Consider the following 24,973-nt stretch of genomic DNA (forward strand, 5'->3'; position numbering starts at 1 on the left):
AACGAAGAAATAAAGAAAATTGATTCAGGAAGTTGTAAATGTACGTGAAAGATTTCCGGGTATTATATTTTAATTTGAGCTTCAGTTTTTGAGTATTTTTTTGGATTTAACGAAAGACTACCAAGGACTCCCCTTTAAAGCTGTAGATTTTGGCACCACTCTAAACCCATCTCCATTTACCTCTGCCATTTAACATCCTTGCCATTTTCCGCAATCCCCAATCCCCTCCTGTGCCTTTTAGTTTTATTGCACTGCAATTGCAAAATGCTCTCGCCGGGAGTTCAATTCAATTTATCTTTGATTTTCACGGCGCTCCACGAGAATCCACTCCATTTCACAGTTACCACACCTCAGTCGCTTTGATTAATTTTGTATATTTTTTGAGCTGACAGCTTTCGGTACGTTCAGCATCTTCTAGTCCACTCGATTGCCCATCCGAACTAATTACACCTTTTCTACTTAGCCAAAAATACCTAGTGTCTGACGTTCGGAAAGCTTTTAAGTAAATTACATTTGCAATTAGCGACCACCGAAATCAATTTGCGTTCCTCCTGCTGTGCCATTGTAAATTGTAAATTTCGCCTGGCTCCTCGTAAATTCCCTTGGCGGCAAGCAACTGCATTTATGCAGCAAGCACGGAGAATCCGGCCAAAAAAGCGAAGAATGCAGCTGACAAAGGATCCCCACCGACTAAAGCTGCAAAGCAGGCAAAGAAACACAACGGGGCCAAAAATACACACACACACATACTCATGGCTACCAAACTAATTTTATTACAGAACCACAGCCAAAGGGCCCCCACAGGAGTGTCCTTGTCCCCCTGTTCCTTTTTGGCCATGTGAAAACAATGTCATTTTTACACTTGGTCATTTTGCCTTTTAGTCCTATGCCGCCGCTCTCTTCTATTTGCCGGGCTTGTGTATATTTTTTGGTTCTCGGTGGAAATTTAGCATATGTTGCTTAAATGTTTAATGAAATCCGCCATAGTGCCAAGCACAGAGTTGCATTTTAAAGCCGCCCGAAATCGCCTCTTCTTTATTTTATTTTTTTTTTTTTAGTTTTCCTGGTTTCCCTGGGCAGTGGAGGCTCAATTTTCTAAGCCAATTTTGTCGCACATCGCCCAACAAGTAAACAAAACCAGCAAGGACACTACAAAAGGGAGTAGGGAGTGGGGATTGGGGATATATGGGTTTTCAGAGGCTGTTCCTGGGGGCTTTTTCCAGGGATAGTAGAGCCTGCTGCACCACCACTGCCAGTGCATGCAAAGTGAATCTAATGGAATAGTCAAAACTTGCTGGCAAAGTGCTGGGAGCCCAAAGGCCCGTCAATCGCAATAGATTGTTATGGCTGCGCTGCGTGGATAGCTGGGTTCTTTCAAAGCCACCCAGAAGATAATCCCAAAGTGCCCAGCCGATAAGGTGTGGGTGTTTGGGCGGCTATAAAACAAATGCCCCGATTTTCAAAGGTTGATAAAAGAAAATTTAGTACAGGTTCGGTTTTCGATTCAGGGACTTTCGTAAAATGGTTATGACGAGTTTTAAGTCTGCATCGACATTAAATTGAATACCTCAGTTTTCTTTTTAACATATTTATCTATATATACCAAAGCCTCTTCTTATCGAAATGGAAAATGCTTGCAGCCTCGTTTTCCTCCACTTAAAGGCATTTCTTAGAAGATTTCCTTTGCCATAATTTGTAGTCAAAACAAACTCAACGAGTTTGGCAGAAGGAAACTCAACGGACTTTCATCTTCCCCTTTTTTTCGGAGCTCGCTTCAAAGCCAGCAATCGACAGGCTGTCAATTAAAATGGAAATGTTTAAGTTTCGTTGGCAATAAAAAGGCTGGCAGGACTCGTGGCCCAGTACGGAGGAACTTGTGTTGTGCTTGGCTGGATTCTAGGGATTGGTTTAGTTGGGTTCGGCTTGGTTCGGTTCGCTCATTCATCCAGAAAGAAAGGCAATTCTTCCTGCTGCTGTTGATTTTGCTGGTACCTCCGTCGTCGCCCAGCTGTATCCCATTTGAACTTTGACCCAATTTGGTGTGTGCAGCGGCAGCGACGTCATCCAGGATTGCCTCCGAGAACTCCTTTCGTCCTTTGCGCAGGCAACTCCTTGTGCCTGCTCGCTGATTGCACGTGGCACACTCACTCTCGCACAGAGAGATATGGCACAGAGTGTGCTACAAATTGAAGCCTTCAGCAACGAGTCACGAAATCTAGAGTAGTAGTCTCTAGCACTAAATATGTGGCACATGGAGCGGTGGCACGTTGCACGTGTATTATATTTTCCTATTTCGCAATTCGCATTTCGTTTTCCCTTTGCTGCTGTTGAAAGGAAACTGTGTGATGTGCCTAGCTGTAGTCCTGCTACTGGCCTACACTCTGTGGTGCATACACTGAGCGAAAATGTAAGTACTTAGCGTAACAATTGCACAAGCCATAACATTTGTACATCATTACTAATGCTTTTATAGCTACTGAACTCTTTCTGCCAATTAAGAATTGAAGATTTATTCAGTCTGATATTCTGAATCTCACTTAGAATATATGATTTCTCACTGTGTATTCACACTGCTAATAGCCGGCAGCTTTTTTAAGCTAGCTTTCCTCCTTTTCCCAGACAGACAGCAGCAAAGTGCGGAGACTTGTCCCTGCTGCAGAGTCGATTTTTATATGCAACTCTATAACAATTCCACAGACGTGGACGGTTACGTGCAATTTCGCCTGGGAACAGACAACTCCTCGTCGGCTTAAATACAAAGATCTCGGCTTTTCACGGCGCGCAAGGGGTTAAGTGCGGGAAAATCGGGTGGAAAATGGGGGCAGATATGGTAGGGAAAGGAGCACCTTTCGACTCCCCCTTTGCATTTCGTTTACTTTTATGAAAATGGCTTCCATGTGTTGGGGAGCGAGTGTTTTTAAGGAATGCGCCAATGTGTAATGAACTGCACAGTGAACTGGAGTGCTCAGTCTGTGTGCACTTTTCACTGAATTTTCCGATTCCTCAGATCGTCAGTACCTGAATTTTCCGCTACCTTAGGTTCTTCGGCCTTTTTCTCAGTTTCAGCGCTCGGTTTCAGTCCAGTTCGGACTTATTTGAGTGTGTTCGAGAGCTTCGTCATTCTTGAAAACTAATTTTATTTACAGGTGAAGCGTTGCTTTTACCTGACCACCCCCCACCAACCACCAGCCCCATCCTGCCCGCTTTTAAACCCCTTTGCGCCCACACCCATGCCCCCTCAAACCCCTTTTCCCTTGGACAGGCACTCGATTTATATTGAATAAATGCAAAAGGCGTGTTAATTGACAGACCATGAAGAAGGAAAAATATTTTTGCACTTTTCTCGCTACCCAGCCCCCTGATTTTCCCCCTCCCGCCCCTGCAACTGAAAACAACAACAACAACAACAATTGTTGGTGAGGAGAAGCAGTCGAAGCTTTCAAGCTGCCTTCGTGCTGAACTGCAAAATGACCAGCTAAATGAATGGGGTAAAAATAAAGTGGTAGAAAGGCGGATTGTAGGGGGCTGTATAAAAAGCTGTTTGCATCGCTCGGTTTTGCCAGGTTTTGCTGAATGGGTCTAATGATTTGGTTATTCAATTTGTAAAGCAATCAAGGGGAAAGGCGAAGTTGAATTGCAGCAGGAGCTCACTCGATTTAAGGAGTTATAAAGAAAGAATTGATGTTAATAATGCCAATGGTCTCGGAATTGCATTTCTAATGGATAATGTATTGCGCATGATTTATTGCGGCACTCGAACTACAATTTAAATGACCACTTAGGAGTGGATTTAAACTTCTTCGGAAAAAGAGTCATAATAATAAATTTTTCAAATTTATGGACCATTAGGTTTTGAGCTAATAAGTAAATTAATAAGTAATTATGATCAAATTTACTGGCTGTTCATTAATGTGAGTACTTTATGAACGATTGTATATGGCTTTTATATTCATACTATTAGAGCATTTAGGTTTCGTTTTTCAATATCTGATTATAAAAGTTCTTAAATTTGGAAATAATGTGCAAGTTTTGGTAAGAACCGTCCAGTCATTGGTAATTATGGTAATTTGTTGCTGCTCCTACTTAGCCATTTCTTCTACTTTTATTATTAATAGCCGTCTAAAAAGCAGAGGGAGTTGCGCACGGCGCCTATAAATCTGGCGGCCAGCGGCGTACATTTTACGACGCTTGGCTGGTTGCGTCTCTGCCTTCCGCTTTAGCCACTTTTCCTGCCATTTCCCCAGCGCCCGCTGGTCAGTTTAAGTTGCGTGCGGCACTAAATCGCTCATATTTATCTATAATAAAGGCAATTTCGAGCCATTCCCCATAACAGCCGCCACCCCCCAAGAGCTTCAAGCCACCGCCCCCACAGCCTGCATTTTCGTTGGCTAGAGGTACTGGCTGAAAAATCGATTAAACAAATTGAGTAAAGTGTTGCCAGTGCCTGCCAGGCACGCCATATAGCAGTATGTGGCACACGTATACACGTGGATATAACCACAGTTGTACACAGGGAAAAATGTGCATTTAGTTGTATACCTAATACCAATAAGTATTGGGTTTTTAAGTAAATTCGAGAGGTGTGTAAAAGTATTCAACGAAAAAGTGTGTGTGCCTCTCAAATTGGCTTAAATGTATGGTTGAATACGTTTAAATATCTATACAAATTATATAAATATGCAATTTTTTTATCACCATCCTATTACTATTACTATTTTAAAGAAAATGACAAACTAAAAGACCACAATTTTTCGCCCGGCTATAACTATGCCATGTAGGTGGGTACTGTTGGTCTATAATTATATGCCTGGCCCCCATTTCGCCGCCTCTGTTTGTTGGGGACAACATGCGTTGCCTTGGCTACGCGCGTCGTCAATAAGCCAACCTCACTCACACACACTTAATCGCAAGGATACACACTTGGCCACAAGCACACACACAATCGCACTCACACTTACAGACAGGACACTACCGAGCATGAAATGCAAATAGTATTATTTATTTTTACTGTCCGCTTTGGCTTGGGCGAATAATTTAATACTGCATATGAAGCGTCACTTGTTTGTAATTGAGTTCACTATCGCTGGTTATGATTAATAATTTACTGTGTCGGCGGCAGTGGGCTTCCAACCTCAGTAATTGTTCAACTTTACATTAACCCGTGACATTTTAAAGCTCTTCACTTAGTTTTGTTTCCACTGCACTCTGCGAAAATATCTTGGAAGGTTCCTGAAGGTTCTCTTCGTTTCATTCTCACCTCGCGTGTCCTTGCGGCGAGTCCTTGCGCAATTTGACCGCAAATTTGTGGCAAAACCTCTGCGTATAGCTTTTAATCTTGAAGATCTTCTGACCCAACGACATTTTCCTACCTCGATCTTATGTCACCATTTTCGAGTATTTTCCGCCCTCTCTGTCTCTTAGTTCATTATCGATATTTTCTTTTTCTTTTTTGGTTACGATCAATAAACTTGTGTTTTGCTACTGGTTAGCTACTGTTGCGACTGCTGCCATTTGCCACTGAGTCCAACTGCCAACTGGCGTGCCAGGACAATGCGTGTTTTGTTTTGGCCTCCCCCAGTTCGTACTCGTATCCTAGCAATATGTTGGAGCTTTCACATTCCGCATTTTGCGTTCCAGCGCACCAGCACCAGCAGCAAAGGTCCTTGGCTCGATAGGCTAAGCTGGCTAAGCCGCAGGGCTAGCACATCCACAGCCCCGTTTGGAAACACCTCCTGAAAAGCGGAAAAGTGGCTGGCGCTCGTCGGTAGTCAGAGAAACGCAGAGAGAAAATTCTAGAGAGAGTTGAGCAACTAAAAGCACTAAAAAGTAACTTTCGCTAAATGGGAATATATTATATTCGTTGAGTAAAAATTATTTCGATTTATTTAGAAACTAAATGTAAAATATGCAAAGTATTTAAGTACTTCTTTTTTCCATTTCATATTTTTCATAGTTTTCATAACTAAATGAATTTTTGTAAGATTTATTTCTCCCGCTTTGACTTTACTTATAGCCCTGTAGATGGCGCTTTTCTCGTTGTTTGGGAAGTAGCAACAAGAATTGGCTAGGCCGTTGCCACGGCAGCCATCACTCACCAGCTCCATTCACCCGATCCGTTGGTAAATTGAGGCTTACTTAGTAATACATAAAAATATCCCACTTCTCCGTGCCGAAGATTTCAATTAAAGCCGACGCTTCAAGTGCCCGCAATTGCGGTAATTAGAAAAGCAATCACAGTGACAGGACCTACGCATATCGATATAATTGTGGGGCGGTGGTTGGACGGTTGGCTTAGTTTCGTCGAAGTGCTGGGTGGGCTGGTGGTTTGCTGGGTGGTGGTTGGCTTAGTGGGTGGATGGATGGCTTCATTGTTTCAGTGGTTCAGTTGGTTCAGGTCAGACTATGCAAATTTACTTGGCACACATCGCTTTGTCCCTGTCTATGTTGCTCTCCCTTCTGGTCTTGCTCTGTGTTCCACCCCCGCCCCAATCTCGTTTTCCCCTCTACCAATTCGCTGGCTCCTCCGCATTCGTGGCTGGCCATCGCTCGGCATAAATAACAAGAGAAACCTGTTAATCGGGCTAATTGCATAAATTATAATGGATAATGGGCACGCACAAATGGAACACTGCAAGGACATCCCAGCCAGGATGGCAACTGAAAACGTTTCCGTTTAAACCCAAAAAGTGCCTCAACTCAAGTTTTATTAAAATAAATTTCCAGTTCTAGCTAACATGTAAAGTTAATAATCAAAATCTGAAGGTAATTTCCCAAAATATAGACGGCTGTTCAAAAATATATTTCTCCCGATTCCCCTTCTTCTACAGCAAATACAGCGATGTCAGCGGCAGACATCTCTCACTTCAAAGTGAAAATCAATTTCTCTTTAAGCAATTTCCAATGGAATTGAATTTTCATTAGACAACAACGCAGCAGGAAGAGCAGCGAAATGGGGGAGGAATTGGCGCTCGGTTGCCGGGAAACGGCGGCTGGCGATTGAATTTCCATAAATCCCGCGCTGCGACCCCTTAACCCGTTTTGCCATTTACCGACACTTAAAGGCTCTCTCGTGCTTTGGAGCTGAAGTTTTGTTTGTAGGCGAGTTTTGGCCCTAAAAGAAATGGCTTGAATGCGGCGGAGAAGTGGGGAGAGTTGGGGCCGCTTTGATTGACGGCTGAGTCGCTTGTCATTTGCCAGGACCTGCTTGCCTCTGCTCCTGACAGTTTTTCGCCTATGATAAAAGCCAACTGCCTGCATAAATAACATATTGAGGAATTGACAAATCGTAGAGGATACAGAACGTGCTGGCAAATATTTATAGAGGCAAGGGAGTCCTGTGCGTCAATGGCGGCCACAAGTATGTCACAAATAATTTTAATTATTTAGAAAACTCAACGGCAGACGCAATATTCGAGCCGAGCAAGGACAACTATCCGACCAGAGGTCCTGCGAGAGCCTTCTCCAGGATAAAGCTAACGAAATATATTTTATGCCATTCAAAACTTTCTCCCAGGACTCGACTCATCACAATAAATCAAATCAAAAGCTTGCGTAGAGAACAGGGGACAGGACCGACTGGCTGACCATTGTTCGGCTTGCCCTGTCTGCCACTCATCAATTTTTGAAAATTATTAAAAATTTAAATGGAATTCCGAAATGCTTGAAATGCACTCCACACAAACACACGGCCACACAAAACCATAGAGAGCTGGCCGTAACAAGGATATGGCAATATATCCATCGTCCTTCGGTGGATGAGTTGTTGTCGTTATTTGTGTGTCAGCCATGTCAAACATTTTCCCATTCCATCGATGCCATGCGTATGAAATTTTAATTTTAATTGTTCGCCAAATGCGCCGGACAAAATAAGTTCACAGGACATATATACATGTATATGCATATGTACATGTGTATTTTCCATGTACGTGCATATATCTAAAGGATACTTGTTTTCGAGTGGTATGCCATTCAATATACATACGTATATTTACTGCCGTCGAGAGGCGGGGGCACTTTTTATATGACTGACATTTTAATGGCCGAAATGAAAAGCCTTTGACCGCCGGCACGCAGATTTTCCAGCAATAAAAACGCCTTCAATAAAAATTGAAGAACAATTGCGGGCCACAAAGTCGCCTCCTTTGCGATGTAAAGCCCGTTTTAATGACTGCCACTTTATTGACTTTCTTGCGGCAGTCGAAAGGAAGGAGCGGCAAGGGCAAGGACCCAAAGTGTCCATCATTAGCCGGCAATCCGACCGAAAAAATCCATAATTATAATGCACCTTACATAACGCTTCATTAAGATAATGATAATGAATACATGACCGCAAAGTGTGCGTTCGCAAGAGCGAGGCAGAGCACCACTTCCTGCTAGGTAATGGCACGCATGAGGATACCGATGTGTGTGTATGTGTGTCATTGTTGGATATGAGCTGCATAAGTGTGTGTGGGCATTTCTGAGAGTGGGCTAGTGGACTCTGCATATGCTTTCCCTGTAAATGTAACCAGGCCCGAGGCCAGAGCGCAAATGGCCAGCCAGCAAGTGGCATTAACCACTTACCGCCCCAAAGGCAGCGGCGCGACAACCCTACACTGAGAAAAACCAATGAAACTAAATGAAAATACCTGTCCTTGAAGCACAATAAAGTATTTATGTTAGTAGTGCATCCTTGTGCTTTCAGTTTTAATCAAATGTGAATGCAGCTCAATACAGCAACTAATCTGTAGGTAGAAAGTCTCCTTATTGGCATATAATCTTATCAAGTTTTCAGTGTACCAGAGCGGATCGGAATGTAACAGAGGAGAGACAGAAAGTATAACTTGCCAGAGCCGAGTTGTAAGTCCTTCGTCCTGCAGACGCGCGTCGCATGAAATGCGGTCGATAATGAATGAACCGTAAATGAAAATGAAATAATATTTCATCAGGCAAAGGACCATATATGTATGTAGCATGGAAAAGGACTTGTCAAGTGGCTATCTCTGGCTATTTGGTTACCTCAATAAAGTTGACCAACTCAAAAGTTTTGAACGAAAGTGATGGTTTTAATTAAATTGCTGTCCCCAAGGTATATGTATGTGCATAGTTTTTAATAAATGGGTTATGCATTTTTAATTGATATTAATTTGTAATGACTTAGGCAAAGGGCTTCACCATTTGGTCTATCCACCCCTCGATTGGAAAACTTATTTCCCTTCGATTTCCCAATAATCATTACAAAGCAGGAAGAAGGAAAAGAGACAATTGGGCGTGGTCAGTACATAAAAAAAAACATAGGTAAATTGTGTTGGCGGCTCAACTTTAAGCTGTTCAGTCATTGAACCCTAAAGACAGTAAACAATAAAAATATTTAGGGATGGCTTGGAAAAAAACAACAGGGTTGGATGTTTGCTGAATTGGGAAAAAGATGGCCAACATAATTAATTCACTTGCATGATAATCAAAATATCATTTGATTAATGTTGTGCCAACTCTTGTGGTTCGCCAAACACAACACAACACGAAATATTGTTTTCATATTTAAAATTAGCCAAAAACGGGTTGCTCGGGTTCGAGGATGTGGGCAATGGGAAATGGGTCCGGAGCCCATGCGAAATGAGTTTTATGTTAAGAGCTAATTTGGGGTAATGCCGTAAAATGTGGCGCAGTTAAACAAATGCCAAACGAGTGTGGATGAGTGGGTTATTTAGGGGTGTGGGGTGGAAATCGGGGTGAAGAGCAAACTTTCATCTCGCTACCGTGCTAAGGCTGCTTTTTAACATGCTCCTCAAAGTGTGCTACATAAAATTGCACAATATGCGCATAAGCCACAGGAATTGTGAGCTGGTGTGAGTGTACATGTGTGTGTGTGGGGGAGGGGGCGGGTTCATTAGTGTGCGTCTGAGTGTGTCTGCAAGAACTGTAGCATACTTTTGTACGTTTGCCTTGCCAAAAAGATTTCATTATGTATGTGTGTGCATGTGGGCTCCACGCTGCGCTCGTATGTGTGAGTTCCCCTCCCTTCTCACCCTCTCTCTCTCTCTCTCTCACACTCTCCTTGGCTTCGTTTTCCTGGTCTCCTTCATCTGATTTTACTGCTGCTGCGGTGGCCGCCCGAGGCTTTCATTTTAAATTAGTGAAAATGTCAACTTGACACAGATTTTCGGTGCCCGCCAGCAATGAAAAGCGGTTTGTGGCTAAGACGGAAAGTGAAGAAATGTTGCCCGAGCGGAGCCTTGAAGTCCGCATCTTTGGTCTTTCAATTAACTTCTAACTTATGAATCGCTCATGGGCGCATTAAATGCACTTGCTTGGGTCATCAAATGGGAATATTTGGGAGTTCAAGTATTTCCACTTGAAAATATCAATAATAATTGAATTTATGATACTTTCTTAAGAATATGTTAATTATACACGTTCTATTTTCAAACAAGTTTAATAATAATAAATGAGGCAGTAAGATAAAAAGTATATTTTACAGTAGAACTAGTAATCCTCGTACTTAACAGCATCACAAGCTAAGTACAAGAAAAGCCAAAAGCGGAATTCCCCTGCAAACTTTATTTTCAAGAGCCATCTCTTGACTGTATGAATGTTTAAAGTGCGCACTAAACGTTCACCTGAGCACGCTGATTCGAAACCCTCCCTACCCTCCCCCTTCACCCCTTCGCCTTCTTCTCAGACAAATATTGACAAAACATTCGCCATGCTCCTTTGCAGATTCCCAGTGCGATTCCCTTCGCAGCTCCTTCCTTTGCTTATCTTAAATTACAAATCAGTCAATATCGAATTTAAGGCAAACAGAAAAGACAGAAGTGGAGGAAGGAATCCCGAAAAGCGAGGAGCACTGCAGCTGGGGAGCAATTGGCATTCACTTGAGCTGGAAATCATTTTGCAGCTTGGATTTTCCTCCAGTCTGACTGACTGGCTGGCTGGCTGTCCTTTGAGTGTCCCCGGCGCAGTTGAAATTTGAATTTCCCTTTGCGTGAAAATATGAGCAACTATTTGGGTAGAGCGAGCACCTGAATGGAAAGGGAAGTGGGCCACCATCATCATCATCATCATTATTTGCATGTCTGGAGAATTAGTTCAATTTAAAACTCCTTGCGGAAACCTGACAGCTGTCCATGTAATTACGACTGGTCATCGCTGAAGGGGTTTTCCCAACCACCCAAGTCGCCCCACCAAACATCTGTGCATATGTGATGTATTCTAAACTTTCACACTGACACATTAAAAATTAAGCCAAATGGGACAATTAAAAGGGAAAATTCACGTAAAGAGAGGTCCTGGGAAAGCCAGCAGAAGTTTGGGCACCGAAACGCCACGCCCTCCGGCCAGCAAACTGCCAATCAGCCGTCAAGCAGTCAGTCAGTCAATCAATTTACCATGTATACTTAAACAAAGGTAGCTTTTTGTATATACATATGTATATGTATACATATCCCGGGCTGTAATTTCATAAATATTTAATGCGTGCTCGGGCCCGTGCTAAAGTATATAAGATATGATACAAATACATATAGACAGGAGCAGCCGTAAGTGACAATTATCCTTGTCTTTCTGCTCCCACCCCCTCGGTTGGTTTTTCTTCGCCTTCAGCGGCTGGGAAAATTTACTTGGACTTTTCCCCGGTAGTCTTCTTGGCCAGGTTAGCATTAAGTGTAATTTTTTGTTAGTGGCAAACATTTCATGAATTAACAATGAGCGATGCTCGGAAAAAGGGCCTGGAAAAATCGAAGGGACGGTGAGGGGGGGTTATAATAGTAGGAAAAGTGCGTGGCGCCGTTGGCAGTTAGTCATCTGAAGTTTTCCTGCCGCCGAAAAAATGAAATGTTCTACTACGTCATTGTCACTCGTCTACATAGGGCTGAAGGACACAAAGGGCGGATGAAGGAGGCGGCGGTGGAGGGCTGAGGCGATGGGGGCGTGTCATCTAATGTAATGAAGCGTGGAAAATGGTGGGTGTTCGGTGGGTCAAAGGTCGCTCGGCTTTTTCGCTTATTACCAACAAAGCGGCAGGAAATTCTGTATGCCAGCCGAGTTCACTTTTCCCACTCGCATATGATATATTTGTGCGGTTGTCATGCGGCGCTTGAGATGGCTAAAACGTAAGCTATTTAAATGATTGCTCTGGGCCACATACACACTGGAGGCACAGCTCAGCCTAATTGCGTTTGTTGTATTCAAGAGGGTATGCTACATGACTTTTGATTAATTCGGTGGAGCCAGCGATTAAGCTAGATTGTCCACCTGTAGGTAACGCACATTCACCTCCCAGTTTCCCAGTTTCCCTAACTCCCAACCTCCCTCAACTGGCTTTTTGCAGCCCAGCTGATGACATCACCCGGCTGGCAATCGACCTGCGTGAGCGCCCAGAAATGCCATAAACTATGCACTCAAGTTTTGAGCTTAGCAGAATGTTGAGGACTTCATGAATACCGCTTAAATATCGCTCTATCCAGCACTCCATCCTGCGAAACTTTAACAAAGTATAGCGCAGAAAACATCAAGAAAATAAGCTCACGCAACAGAACGAGAAGAAGCCTGAGAATCTGCACAAAAAGAAAAAACAATTTGCATGAAATGTCGACACGACTACGTGGAAAATTACCTTCACCCACTTTGGTGGAAAGTTCCGCTGGCATTACGTTGGCTAAAAAAGCCCGGCCCTGGCTACTTTAAGTTGGCCAAAAGAAGGCGACGCATTTCGCAACGGAAGTAAAATAACTTTTAACAGAGTATTTTCATTGGAATGAATATACATAAGAAATGCATGCATATTTGGGTCATTAAATTTTGTAGCTGCAGAGTTTTTAGGGGAAAGTTCGGTAAACGAAAGGAATTCAAGGCATTAAAGAACCTACATGTAAAATGTATCTAAGTTCTTATTGAATCTCCATTCGAATGTGAACTTTAAGCCAAATGAATAGCAGCACAAGGCGAGTTTCCCCCTTTTATTAACACCTCCTTTCATAAAAAGCCACTTTAAAGGGCATATTTATTACATAGTTGACTGAGGATGAGCTCAGTGTAATTATGATAACCAAGGCTACGAGAGTGTCCTTTCATGTTGCCAGCGCCACTTTGTTGCTGCCGCCGTTCAGCATTCCCGAAGCTCATTTTTGCACTCATTAGGGGCTGGCGCCCGAAAGTGTGCAGCGCCAGAACTGGCCAGTGGCGAGGAGGAAGACCAGGCCAAGAAAATGGCGAAAAGTGAGTGCGGGGAAAATGGGAAAGTGCGCGCGAAAAGGCGAAAAGTCAGCAGATGCTACTGGCCGCTGGCTGATGGAGAGCTCTGGATGCCGGCCAGATGAATTTTTGATGCCCCAAAGTGAGCCAGCTGCAGCGAGAGCGGCCTTAAAGTGGCCACAGCTCTAATGGCCAAAAGGTGAGCCAACTGAAACTCCAGTTCCCGGCCAGCTGGAGCATTTTTTTTTTAATCGCTTCGTTATTCCGCCGTGGGGTGCAGTTGCTGCAAGGCCAAAACAAACAGTTGCCAGTCGCGATAATTGAAAATTAAATTTAATTTTATGGCCAAAGTTAAACATTTGCTCAGTCGCGGAGAAATAACACGCATACGCACTGTATTCCCTGGCTCGCGGCTTCGTCATCGTAGGTGTCCTGCCGCCTGTGCGCCGTGTCCTTAGTCCCTTTTGCACCGTGTGAACCGGCACAATTGTTGCGGATTTTCGCAAGCGATAATCATAAAAATGAAAATTTTAATAGCGCGCGTGGAGACGAAGGCGAAAATCCCCTCTCTCTCCCCCCGCCACCCTTCGCTTTTCCACCGCCTCTTGCGTGAGTGTCGGTTGATTTTTCTAGCTATTTACCCACACACAGGCACACACACACACACATGGCCGCCTATTGATTTTGTCCCGTATGTTGTTGCTTGCGGATGTTTGTGGCATGCTCCTAGGCGCTGCGGCAACAAATTTCACTTCGACAGGCTCATTATGGTTTAGCGAAACACGAATCCCCTCCAGACCCATTGGCGCATAAAATGCTGGGGTCCCGACCCGTTTTTATTTTGGGCTGTTTTATGGATTACCTAAGCTCACACGCTTTAAGCAAAAAGTTTATGATTGCTTTCGGCGTATGGAAATACATATGGGTGGCTCGCCAAAACCACAAAAGCATTGTCCGATTTGATTTTCTATTTAAGAGCCCTTTGACGTAAGAGAGAATGTCAATTAGTGTATAGAATTTTTCACCATAACGTTACAGTTAACTAATGCACTGATATATCATTTCTAATCCTTTACGTTTATTTCTCAGAAGGCAGCCATTTTTAGTTTCATTATTGTGAAAACTTACCTTTTAAGAACTTTAGTTATTTTTCGATCCGTCGTCTGGAATTCAATGAAGTCTTCTCGTCATTTGCAATTGGTCCGCTTGATAAAGTAATTAATATTTTCGCGTAGCATTCATAAACACGCAGTCTATATAATTGATAAGTTTTCTAGTCGTTATAGCTTTAGACTTTTGCTGAGGCTTCCTCAATGATATGTGACAATATTGTTGTATGTATGTACTAATGTAAAACTTCTAACAAAAATTACTATTCTTTGGGTTTTCTAAGGTAACTAGATCTTAGATAATTGTAAATTTAATATTTATATTTGCTCTTTGCAAGAGCTTTGATATGTATGCGATAATTTGCACAACTCTCCTTAGGCTAGTTCATTTGTTTTGTTTTTATTTTGTTGATAAGATAAAAAAGCTTGATTAGGGATTCAGCAAGCTTTTTGGGCGTTTTACATGATATGTTTACGTTTCCATTCGTAGATTTTCTTAATTTCTTGAATTACATTTCTCTTAAATGTGCTAATTAAATATACTTTTCATATTTCACCTTTTGTCATTAAACGCTTTTACATGATATGTATGGTTATCGCATTGGTTTCTATTCTTTTAAGACAATAAAATATCTGTTGGTTTTTAGGTAATTGCTGGATTTATTTATCAGCTTGTCTCAGCTTTCTTTTTGTATATTTAGTTATTTAATATTTTCTATAGACTATAGAATGATATGTGTTGATATGAGTCTTTTTTTTTAAGTTACATTTCTAAACATAAATTTATTTTGCGTTTTTTATTTTGTCAGCATTCTCTTTAGGGCTTAACTTTTGTTTATAAATTTTCCATCCACTGTGAATGTCGTCCACAAAATTGCGATGTTGTCTCTTGGACTTTCTCTGCGCCTTTCTCTTCCGGCTCCGGCTCTCTTTCGCAGTAATGGCTGCTTTCTCTTACTCCTCGTGCCCCCTTTCTCCAACTCCGCGACCTCCTCCGCGCTTTCTTCCTCTCGCTCTCTTTTTTCCCAGGCTCCTTCTCCACCCCTTCTCTTTGCTTTCACAGGCGGCAACGGCAGCGGCAGTTTCTCTATGTATTCGTTTTTTTTTCTGCCGTTGTATTTCAGTAACTTTTTCCGATTCCGCTTTGGGCCCGCATTCGCTTTCACCGAAAAAACCGTAGGCGCACAAACAACAACAACTCGGGCTGGAAATTATTTATTCAAGTCAATTAAGTTTTCATGCCCGGGAATTTGGCGATTTTCGCAAATTATCTCTGGCGCAGATTAGGTTAATCCGTATATCCTGGAAGATATATATAGATAGATATATCCTCTTTGCCGCTGCCGTTGGGCGCCCACACCCGTAAAAATAGCAAAGCAATGGAAATTATACAATCACTGGCTGCGAATTCGAAGCAATCAATTTTTGGTGGCACTCGCGTTTCGAAGAATTTCTCGATTTGGCTTCGGAATATGATGGCTGCGCCCTGCGGGGTATGCAGCGCGTTATTTATTGCACAATTCGGATATTGGTCTCAATTTGGCTATATTTTTCGGGGCTTTCACTATATATATCGCTGGCCTCTGTGTTCGCTGCGTGTGACTGAGTCGGAGTGTTTTCGTTTACTCAGGAGCCAGCGCAGGATGCGTGCCATGCCAGGCCATGCATTTTTCATCATCGGGCATCCTTATTAGAGATTTTCGCCCCATCTCGTTGAGATTGCCGCGCGCAGATCCAAAAAGCATCCAAGAGAGCGTAGAAAAGAGCGAACGGAAGTCCTGCGAGAGCGCCCACACACACACATTTGTTGTTAAGTGCTTGTTGTGGGTGGTGCATCTCCTTAATATTAACCCCCCCTGCCTTAAATAAAATTCTCAATTTTCCTCGGCCCTTCCATTTCGTTCAAGGCCCATCATAATCTCATTCAGGTATTTTTCCTGAATTTTTTCCTTGCTTTTTCGGGGGTTGTTTGGCTGTCTTCCATTTGGGGGTCCGTGTGATACGGCAAGAGGCGGCTTTCTGGGGGTGGCTTTATCTTTATCTGTTTGTTTTTCGCTCTCTTGTCGCTTATATAGCTTTCACATTGTCTGCCTTAATGGTCTTGTCACTTTGACATATCCCGTAAGAGAGCGAAAGAAAGAAAGTGTATTAATTCTGCGCAGGTTTTTAGAGAAGACGAAAGGCGCACTTGGGAATTGGTAGCTGCATCGGCTAAATTATTGACTATTTCCGGTGGTTGCCTTGGCTAATGCAGGGAAGTTTCTAATTCGCCGCACAAGCGAATTGTTATGGCGCGCCGACAGGTGTCGCTTTAGTTTTAGATGTAGATTTTCTAAATCATGTATATTTTTCTATTAAAATAAAAATATATTAAAAATTATTGTAAAAAATATTTAGCGATTTTTTTCTAATATGAAATAAATCATATACATTTGTTTTAAATTAAATTTGACCGACAGAGGTAGAAGTTTTTAAAAAACACCCTTGTGAACAAATATGCATTTTGTTTGTGATGTAGCACAATTTGCACATTTTGTTATGATAACCAATGCCTTAGTTAATTATAATTTTATGATAATATGTTATAATTCAACTTATGCTCATCCAAAACCAAAACCAGGCAGTCTTTAATTCCCTGTGCAAATAGACCTAATATTCCATAGCTTCCACCAGGCAACAAAAATAACAAAATCAGCCATAACGATTGTTTGACAAACAATAATAGAAAAATCAAAATGCATCAGGTTTATATGTGTACTCTTATATAAACAGCCTGATTACGCAGTGGAGCTTGCAAACAATAAATTAAATTACACCATAATACGTTTGTGGGCTTTCACTTGTATTTGAAGTGCTTTTATTCACTTGCAGCTTGAAATCAACTAAAGCTAACTCTTAGAAATTGTAAAACATCTCTTCCTGGTAATTATCTTACAACACAGAATTCGCTGCCCCCAAGAAAGTCTTCTGAAAAACTTTCTTTAGAAAGCCCCTCTGCGATCTCTCTCTCTTTAATTGCGCATTTCGACTTTTCTTGGATGACATCTGTTGGCCTTCCAGTCCTTCGTCCTAGCCCAAGTATGTTTTCTTCTTGTTTTTTTTTTTTTGGTTAAATTGAAAATCAATAAAAAGCTCAATGACGTCAGCCGCCCAGACACACACAAACGCACACACACGCACACTTACAAAGTAAGCGGCAACATCGGAAAATGCTGGCGGCCAAATACAGCTCCTGTCTCTCCCAGACTCCACCTGCCACTCCCCCCCGCCCACGTAGCGTGCTCTCATCTCCGCCGGAAATCCAATCGCTCCCCTTCGTGTGCCAGTGTGTGCATGTGTGTGTGTGTGTGCCGGCGACTGTGCGAGTGTGCGAGTGTTCTGAGCCGAAGACACTGCACGTGAGCAGGCTATCAGCAATGGAATAAGAGTTTCGACAGCCAGAAACGCGTTTATCTTTCTGTTTAGAGCTGTCATACTCTGAGAAAAATTTGTAGTTAAATTAAGACAAACTAAAGAAATATTTCATTTATTAAATGATATTTAATATTATAACGCTATAGTTTTCTGAACAATAATAAAAATATTCCTAACTGCTAAAACCTTTTGATACTGACTTCGATAGTTAAAAGACAAATTAGATACTATAACTGCAGATATTTCTTCGATATACTTAATAACTATGCATTTAAACATTGATTCTGCGTATTCATAATATTTATAACTAATTTATTTCTCTGTACCTCTGCCAAAGGCATCCAAAGTAAAGTAAAATGCACTGGGGCTAAAATTGGCCGCAGACTGGAACGGAAGGCTGGCCTGGAGTGGCTGTGACAATTTACGCCAAATCTCATGATGGCTGCGATAAGCTGGCAGATAAAAGCAATAGCAGCGACGACAACTCAAGCCAATTGCGACGAAATATGCAACAGAAGTGTACAATTTTATGGGCTTTGTGTGTTGGATATTTTTGACAAGCACGTGACGTGTAAAGGTCAAAAGTTGGGCATCCAAAAATAGATTTGGCTCAAATGGATTTAAAGCAGATTTAAGTAAGAAAAAATCATTTTCAATATGAGATAAACAAATACAAATACCAATAATTTACATATATACATATAATAATTTCTAGCATAAATACTATATATTTCTATATATTTCTATCTATTTCGCTGCTTGTTAACTTGTTCAAGTTTATTGCATATTTAAGCTCGATTGAGCTGCCAAATCTTTTCAATAACATTCGCTGGGAAGGGATCATTTCCCTGCCCCTCGAAGTATGCAATAAAGAGCGATTCGTTCCAAATTGGCGCTGCTGCTGCTGCTTCAACACCATCCCCAAATGCAATGAAAAACTGTTCTTCTTTCTTTTTTGGCAACAGCAAGCAAGAGGGGAGGAAGTGAACAGTGAACACATTTCCATAAACACACACGCCCCCCTTGGATGAGGAGTTGAGTTTTATGAATATGCAACACGATGTTGTTGCTTAATGTTTGCGCAAAACAACCATATGAGCATGTAATGCCCCAAGGGGTCGGGTATTTTAGGGGGGGGTTGGGAAAGTTGGAGTCACACACTCGGCAGTTAGTTTGTAGTAGGTGTTAAAATTGCACATGAAATATGAAAAGCCACTCATAACACTGAGAGAAACATGTGCTCCCACTTGCCTGGTTAACAACTCCCTGGTCAATTCACCACGCAAACGACAGACAGTTAAAGAGAGAGAGAGAGTCCCTTTTCATGAGAGAGTCCGAGTGATACGGGGATATCGAGAGAGAAATTCCTGAACTGCTGACGACAATCGAAGCGAATTCCTGATGTAGGTGGGCCATATCGTGGGCTATATAGCTTTTTCAGCTCCAGCTGCGGGTCCAGTTTTCAGTCGTTGTCGTGCCGTCGTGATGTCGTTGCCGTCGTCGCATCCGTCGTCGTTGTCGTTGTTGTTGTCGCCGCACTCCATCTAGTTGTTGTTGGTGCAGCAGGCAGTACAGCAACAGCAACAAAATCACACACCAGCAGAAAGCAGCAACATCAGGCTTTGAGCGCCAGCAAACAACAATTAAACAAGCGAAAATTGCAGCAACAAACAAACGAAATGAGTTCGCTAATCGGAAAATTCATTTGCGCATATGGAATGCTGCACACATAGATATATACATATATAGCCCCACATACAAGCATATATATATAGATATATATAGATATATAAAATCTAAGTGCAAACCAATTGTGATTTAAGCTAATGACCACAACCGCAAAACAGCTCCAACAACCAACAAGAAAGTATAAAAAAAATGTAAGAAAATTCTGCATTTTTCATTGGTCTCCTCGACAAAATTTGATTCGTCCATATTTTTTTTCCTGCTTTTTTCCGCCGTTCGTGAGCTGGTTGCTTTTTTCTGTACACACAACGCCACGCAATCCCACCCAAAACTCTCCTCTCTCCGCTCTCTTCTCTCCTCGACTTCTCGCCTCTGCGCTCCTTTGTTGTGTTGGCCGTGATCCTTTCGGCCAGGATTCGGTGCGGATGAACGCATTAAATATGCAGAAAAATAAAGCCATACACTCACACACTCAAGCAGGTCTACCGCAGTTAACGACTGTCCTTCATCCTTGAGTTTTGTAATTATAATTTAAAATAGAGAAGATTTTATATAGTTTTTTGATTGCTTTGACAGCGCATATATTTAATACAATTTCATATGGAAAAAAGTTACTATTAATGTGGGTGAAAAGTCAGAGGAGAGCGACAGTTAACGAGAGAGAAAGTTCACCACACACAATCAAAACTAATGAATGTTAGCCAAAACAATTATGACAAAAACTAGTAACTAAACTTCCGCCATTCAATTTAAAATGCCTTAAAATTGAAATCCATATCGGAGTAAATATTTTTTTATGTACAACAGTGCGTATGATTAACTTGGCTAACCCGCGTTGGCCTTTGGCCTCCGTTCAGTGTGTGGAAACCCAGTATTGTCACAAAAACGTCCCAGTATTTCCTGCCAGCTGCAGTGTGCTCTCTCAGTCGCTCACTCGCGCGCTCTCGCTCTTTTATTTCCCCAATGTGCGCGACTGTGTGTGTGAGTGTTACAACAATAGAGGCAGCATGCAACATAATTACAACTCAACTTCAACTTTACACTTAGACCACAAGCGAAGCTCGCTAGAGAAACAACAAATGTCGAGCGCCGCCTAAGTGTTTAACAAAAATAAGGAATACACATAAGTGATTAAAAGCCATAATTAATGTCTTTCTACCGAACAGTTTTCAAGTTTTTTAAGTATATGAAATTCAACCAAAGCCTTGTAAATAGCCAACAAAATAACTAAAGAACAAGAACTCTTTCTTATTAAAAACAAAACAACAACAGCAAATGAAATCAAATTAATTAACTCAACTAAGGAAAGCCATAAACAACAAACAACGAACGAATAGACAACGCCGTTTACACCGCAACCTGATAGAGAAATGCATGTAAGTTGAACCAAAAAAAGGGTATTTTGAGTAGTACCGAATGACTAGTCCTATGTACTGCAAAGTCAACGAATCAAGAAGCAACAACAACAACAGTTGCCCCAGACAATGACGAATAATGGCCGAGATATTGCCACAGCATATAAAGCAAATTTAGCCCCTGTTCTCTCTGTTGTGTGCAGTTTACTTCTCTTTTGTGGCTGTTACTGCTCTGTTTACTGGGAAATAATGAATAGTAAATGTGGGTGGTGGGTAGTGGGTGGTCCTTCGATGGGCGTTAAATTTAATTAAAAGGTAAACTAGTAGCAGCCAGCAACAGGCAGTCAGTTGGAATCGATTTTCCTTTTCACTCGATTCACTTGGCAAATGGCGAACGTCACTAGGCAACAACAACGAATCGCAGGAATGGGATCGTATCGGATGAGATGGCATGGGTTGTGGATGGGTATTTTGCCCTACAGGACAAATGATGGTAATGACGACACACAAGCACCCACACACACTAGGCCACTAATACACTCGCCAAAATGGACGTCATAAATGTTTGACAATGCACACGGGGCGTATGAGTAATGGCAGTGAGCCCACAATTGGTAAAGGGCTTTGTTGTTTGGATACAAGTGGGCGTGGATGTGTGGGCGTACTGTTGGCTGGTTGGACATCGCTGAAACAACTATCTATTGACACTGTATCCCCCACTCATTTCCCCCGCATGTCCCCAACATTTTGTGGGGGTCAATGGGTGCATGAAATTGCTTTTTATGCTTCGCTGTCGTTGCTCGCCCTTCTGCCCCTTTCACCCCCTCTTGGCCACGTCCATTGAACATATTCAATGCGCCTTGTTGGGCCAACTTTTAGCTACGTTATACCCTATATTACCCCTCCCCCTCTCTGACAGGTTTTGTCGCTCGCATTTGTTCGCCGTTAATTGCATGGAAATTGTGCGCGCAATTGAAAAAGTTGAACAAGCCGAACGACAAAGTGGCATTGTTCCAGCTACCCTTTTCCGGGAAAGCCCACAGATATCCTTTTCGGCCCAGTCAATGACTTGTGTTCGCTGCAACTATGAATGAATAAGTGCAATTATGTGCTCTAGGCCCATGAATCAAACGAAAGGCGGCTAGTCGCGACTGTAGAATGGTCATTAGTCAGCAGGCTGGCGTGGAGAAACCCCTAAGACGTTCCATTTGGCAGGCAGCCGCAAAAAGTCACCAAGTCATTGCCTCGTTTATAGTTTTTGGCTGCAGCAACAACTAGCGTGGCAACTTGGCCACGTTTTCTTTTATGGCTCTATTGGAGTGTATAAGTGTGCGTGCTTATTTGTTTGTGTCCTGCGAGTACTACCAAAGTACAGTGCATTGCACCCGTTGGCTCGAAATGGCTGACGCCATGAAAATTCGCTCGCCAATTCAGTTATCTGCATAAATTTCGAGCGATCTCCATGGGCGGCGTGACGTCACGGAGACTGAAATACATATACGGCTCGATAAGGAAACCCCCCGTTGACAGGTGATGTCAGTTGATAAATGACCCAGTTCATAAACGAGCAACCAGTTGAAGCTTCGCCCTTTCAGTTGGCCAACTAAATGCAAAACTACCAAACGTGTCGCAGTGTTTTAATTTAAAGTGAAATTGAAGGAGATGGAATTGTTTTTCCGGGAATTAGATGGTAGGAATGCAATGCCTGCTTTGCTTTTGGGTTCTTAAGAATTCGAGTTATTAACATTTACTTAATCAGTATTGCAGGGCTACTACTTTTTTTTGTCAACTATTCTGGACTTTTATGGATTATTATGATTTCTTTTCTTACTTTACATGTTTCATATTGATATAAGTCGGCTTAAAAACAAAACTCTTAGCATAAGGATTAAAGTTTTCACTTTAACGTACAAATAAAATTTTCATTTCACTTAAATTTGAATAACACAATGCAGCAAGCGTTACTTTATTTTCCATAAATAAATAGTATCTATCTTGTGACGATTTGATAAAAAGATTCATACCTGCATATTTTATTCATTTCGCCTTCGATTGCGGTTGGCCATTTAGCATTTTGACCTTTGCTTGATGGCTTTCTTGTGTTGCTGTGCACTTTGACTGCTCCGTGCTCATTTTCAAGCTTTTCCAATGTATTTCCGATGAGGTTTCCCTTCTGCCGGGCACATTGTTGTTGCCGCTTTTGTTGCTGATTGCGATGGCTAATTGAAAGTGTCAATTATCAGTCGGGCAGGAGCAGCAGGACCAGCAAAGGCAGAACTATCAGCAGCAGTGGAAATAGCAGTTGCATTTGCTGGCAGTGAACTTTCACATTTTTGCCCCTGCACAACCCATTTGTTGGTGAGCCATAACCAGCCATACCCTGTTCTGTGGCCCGCGGGGCGTATGCGTAATGTGAAATAACCTTGGCCAGTGGACAAGGAATGCAGAATGTGCACCCGCGCACCCGTACCCCTGGATTTTTCATTATTATTATAATTCATCCTTGTGCCTGATAAGTTTTCCCTCTGCCCTGCTTTGGGGTTTTCCATTGCTGCGCTTTTTTTTCCTGCCTTAATAACTGCTATTGTGGTTGCTGTTGTTGTTGTTGTTGGTTCTAAGTTCGCGCGGTCAGCGCATGAAATTTTCTATCTACTGCGAAGCAGGTGGCTGGGAAATTGATAGAGGGAAATTCATGGGAAATTCGCTCACTGCTCAGCAGTTAAATGCTGGCGCCCTCAAAAGCGCGCGCATAAAGTCGAAGTTCGTGGTGAAATGTTAACCGCGCTCTCTTTCTCTCTCTCTCGTTTTCCCCATTTCTCTCCCGTGAGAGAGCTCAGTTAATATGCAGATTTTTGTGTTTTTCTCGCTTTATTTGTGCAGTAAGGCCAAAAGGAAATGGTTACTTTTATCCATTGATTGAAGAGCCACAAGATTGATTTCTGGTATTAAATTTGCTCCTGCCAGGCCGTAAGCGGTCCTATGTTTTTAGCTCCCTGGATGTCCTGCTCCTTGGTCGCCCATAAAGCAGCCACTTAATCCCCACAACCACCCAACAACACCCAACGAAACCATCAATTTTGCATGGCACGTTGGCGCTGTTGTTGCAGGCCGTACTGCATCTGCTGCATTATCAATTCATGAGCTCCCGCTGAAACACAAGACACCATACGCCATACACCATACGTACCAGATACAAGATACACGCCATCGCCGGAGGACCTCTGTGGATGGCAGCATAAAGCAGGCCCATAAACACCATGGAAGCTGGATTTTATCTAGCTTGAACTACATAAGTTATAGGCCAAGAGGGGGTTGCAGCTCCACAGGCAGAAATCAAAGGGTTAAAATCATTTTGTATAAAAGAAACTCAATTCTTAATAAAGTAAAATCTGAACGTGTTTAGTAACAGTAAAGTTAAGAAAGTAAGGAAATTATATAGATGAATGAATTTAGATTTCAATCTTATCATAGATTAGTTAGTAGTGAATTCGAAGTGGGCAAGCTGTCAACATATTATAGTAAATCGTCATTATTTAGGATCTTGACTTAAGATTGCTCAGTTTTATTGACATTTTGAAAGGACTCATTTTTCAAGCGTAGAATTTTTCTCGCCCTGTAAATATGCGAATTCCTGCTGTACATGCCCCCAAAGGATGCGCCATAAAGCAGCAATAAATACACATTCATGAGAGAAATCAATCGCATTTTGCATGTAGCTGATGATTTGACATGGATTTTAATGTAACGCCAACAAAATTTGCTTGAAAGTGTGTGGGAAAAGTTGAAATTTTATTACTTTACGAGCGGAAAATTGTTTTCAGTGAAGGCCGGGGCCATAAGCATTGGCCATTTAAGTCGGACATCTCTGACCTGCTGTCCCTGCTGCAATATTCATGCAATCAAGGCTCCTGCTGCAATATGCTGCCCAAGTTGGTGTTCACCTTATCCCGGTTTGCTGCTTTCAAATGGGATTAGAGTTCGATATCCTGGCTAAGTCGCCTGTTTGTCGAGCATTGGGCCCACTCTATTTTGCGCCCGCTGCTTGACGGCTTTTAATTACGTTGGCTTGGATTGCTTCCTGGCCCATTGAATGCTAATTTCGAACGCCTTTCAGGCGGAGGAAATGAGGCACATGAAAGCATCTTTTGCTCCCCTGCTACTGAAGTGTCTGCTTCCGGTTGCACTCTGCACTCTTCCAACGGGTTTGCCTATATAAATAGCCGTCTCGGCCTCTTCCCC

At 42.3% G+C, this 24,973-nt stretch overlaps 2 protein-coding genes and 1 long non-coding RNA gene across 9 annotated transcripts in view; 2 read left to right on the plus strand and 1 right to left on the minus strand.

Moving 5' to 3' along the window:
• Nucleotides 1-6,060: 6,060 nt before the first annotated feature.
• LOC116801655 lies at nucleotides 6,061-9,070 on the plus strand. The gene is made up of 3 exons (XR_004362149.1): nucleotides 6,061-6,762; nucleotides 6,828-8,725; nucleotides 8,774-9,070. It is a non-coding gene; the product is annotated as an uncharacterized LOC116801655 (long non-coding RNA).
• A 10,098-nt stretch (nucleotides 9,071-19,168) lies between these two features.
• Nucleotides 19,169-24,973, plus strand: part of LOC6616672 (regulating synaptic membrane exocytosis protein 2) — a 43,364-nt gene continuing 37,559 nt past the window's right edge. For all 7 annotated transcript variants that reach the window (XM_032723138.1, XM_032723139.1, XM_032723142.1 and 4 more), the window contains exons 1-2: nucleotides 19,169-19,573; nucleotides 20,546-20,755. The gene's annotated coding sequence lies outside the window, so the exon portion shown is untranslated. The remainder of the gene's footprint in view (nucleotides 19,574-20,545; nucleotides 20,756-24,973) is intronic.
• Nucleotides 23,712-23,971, minus strand: LOC116801765. Its single transcript, XM_032723149.1, has 2 exons — nucleotides 23,922-23,971; nucleotides 23,712-23,856 (listed from the first exon to the last, which is right to left on the minus strand). Exons 1-2 carry the CDS (start codon nucleotides 23,969-23,971, stop codon nucleotides 23,712-23,714), a joined length of 195 nt encoding a protein of 64 aa, XP_032579040.1.

This window comes from Drosophila sechellia, chromosome 3R, assembly GCF_004382195.2.
Source record: "Drosophila sechellia strain sech25 chromosome 3R, ASM438219v1, whole genome shotgun sequence".
Taxonomy (NCBI): Eukaryota; Metazoa; Arthropoda; class Insecta; order Diptera; family Drosophilidae; genus Drosophila; species Drosophila sechellia.

Bases quoted from the DNA above. Each gene is read 5' to 3' on its own strand.
- LOC116801765 (XM_032723149.1), bottom strand. From the start codon at position 23,971: ATGCTGCCATCCACAGAGGTCCTCCGGCGATGGCGTGTATCTTGTATC. The intron at 23,857-23,921 runs GTACGTATGGTG...TTGATAATGCAG, and splicing joins TGGCGTGTATCTTGTATCTG to CAGATGCAGTACGGCCTGCA.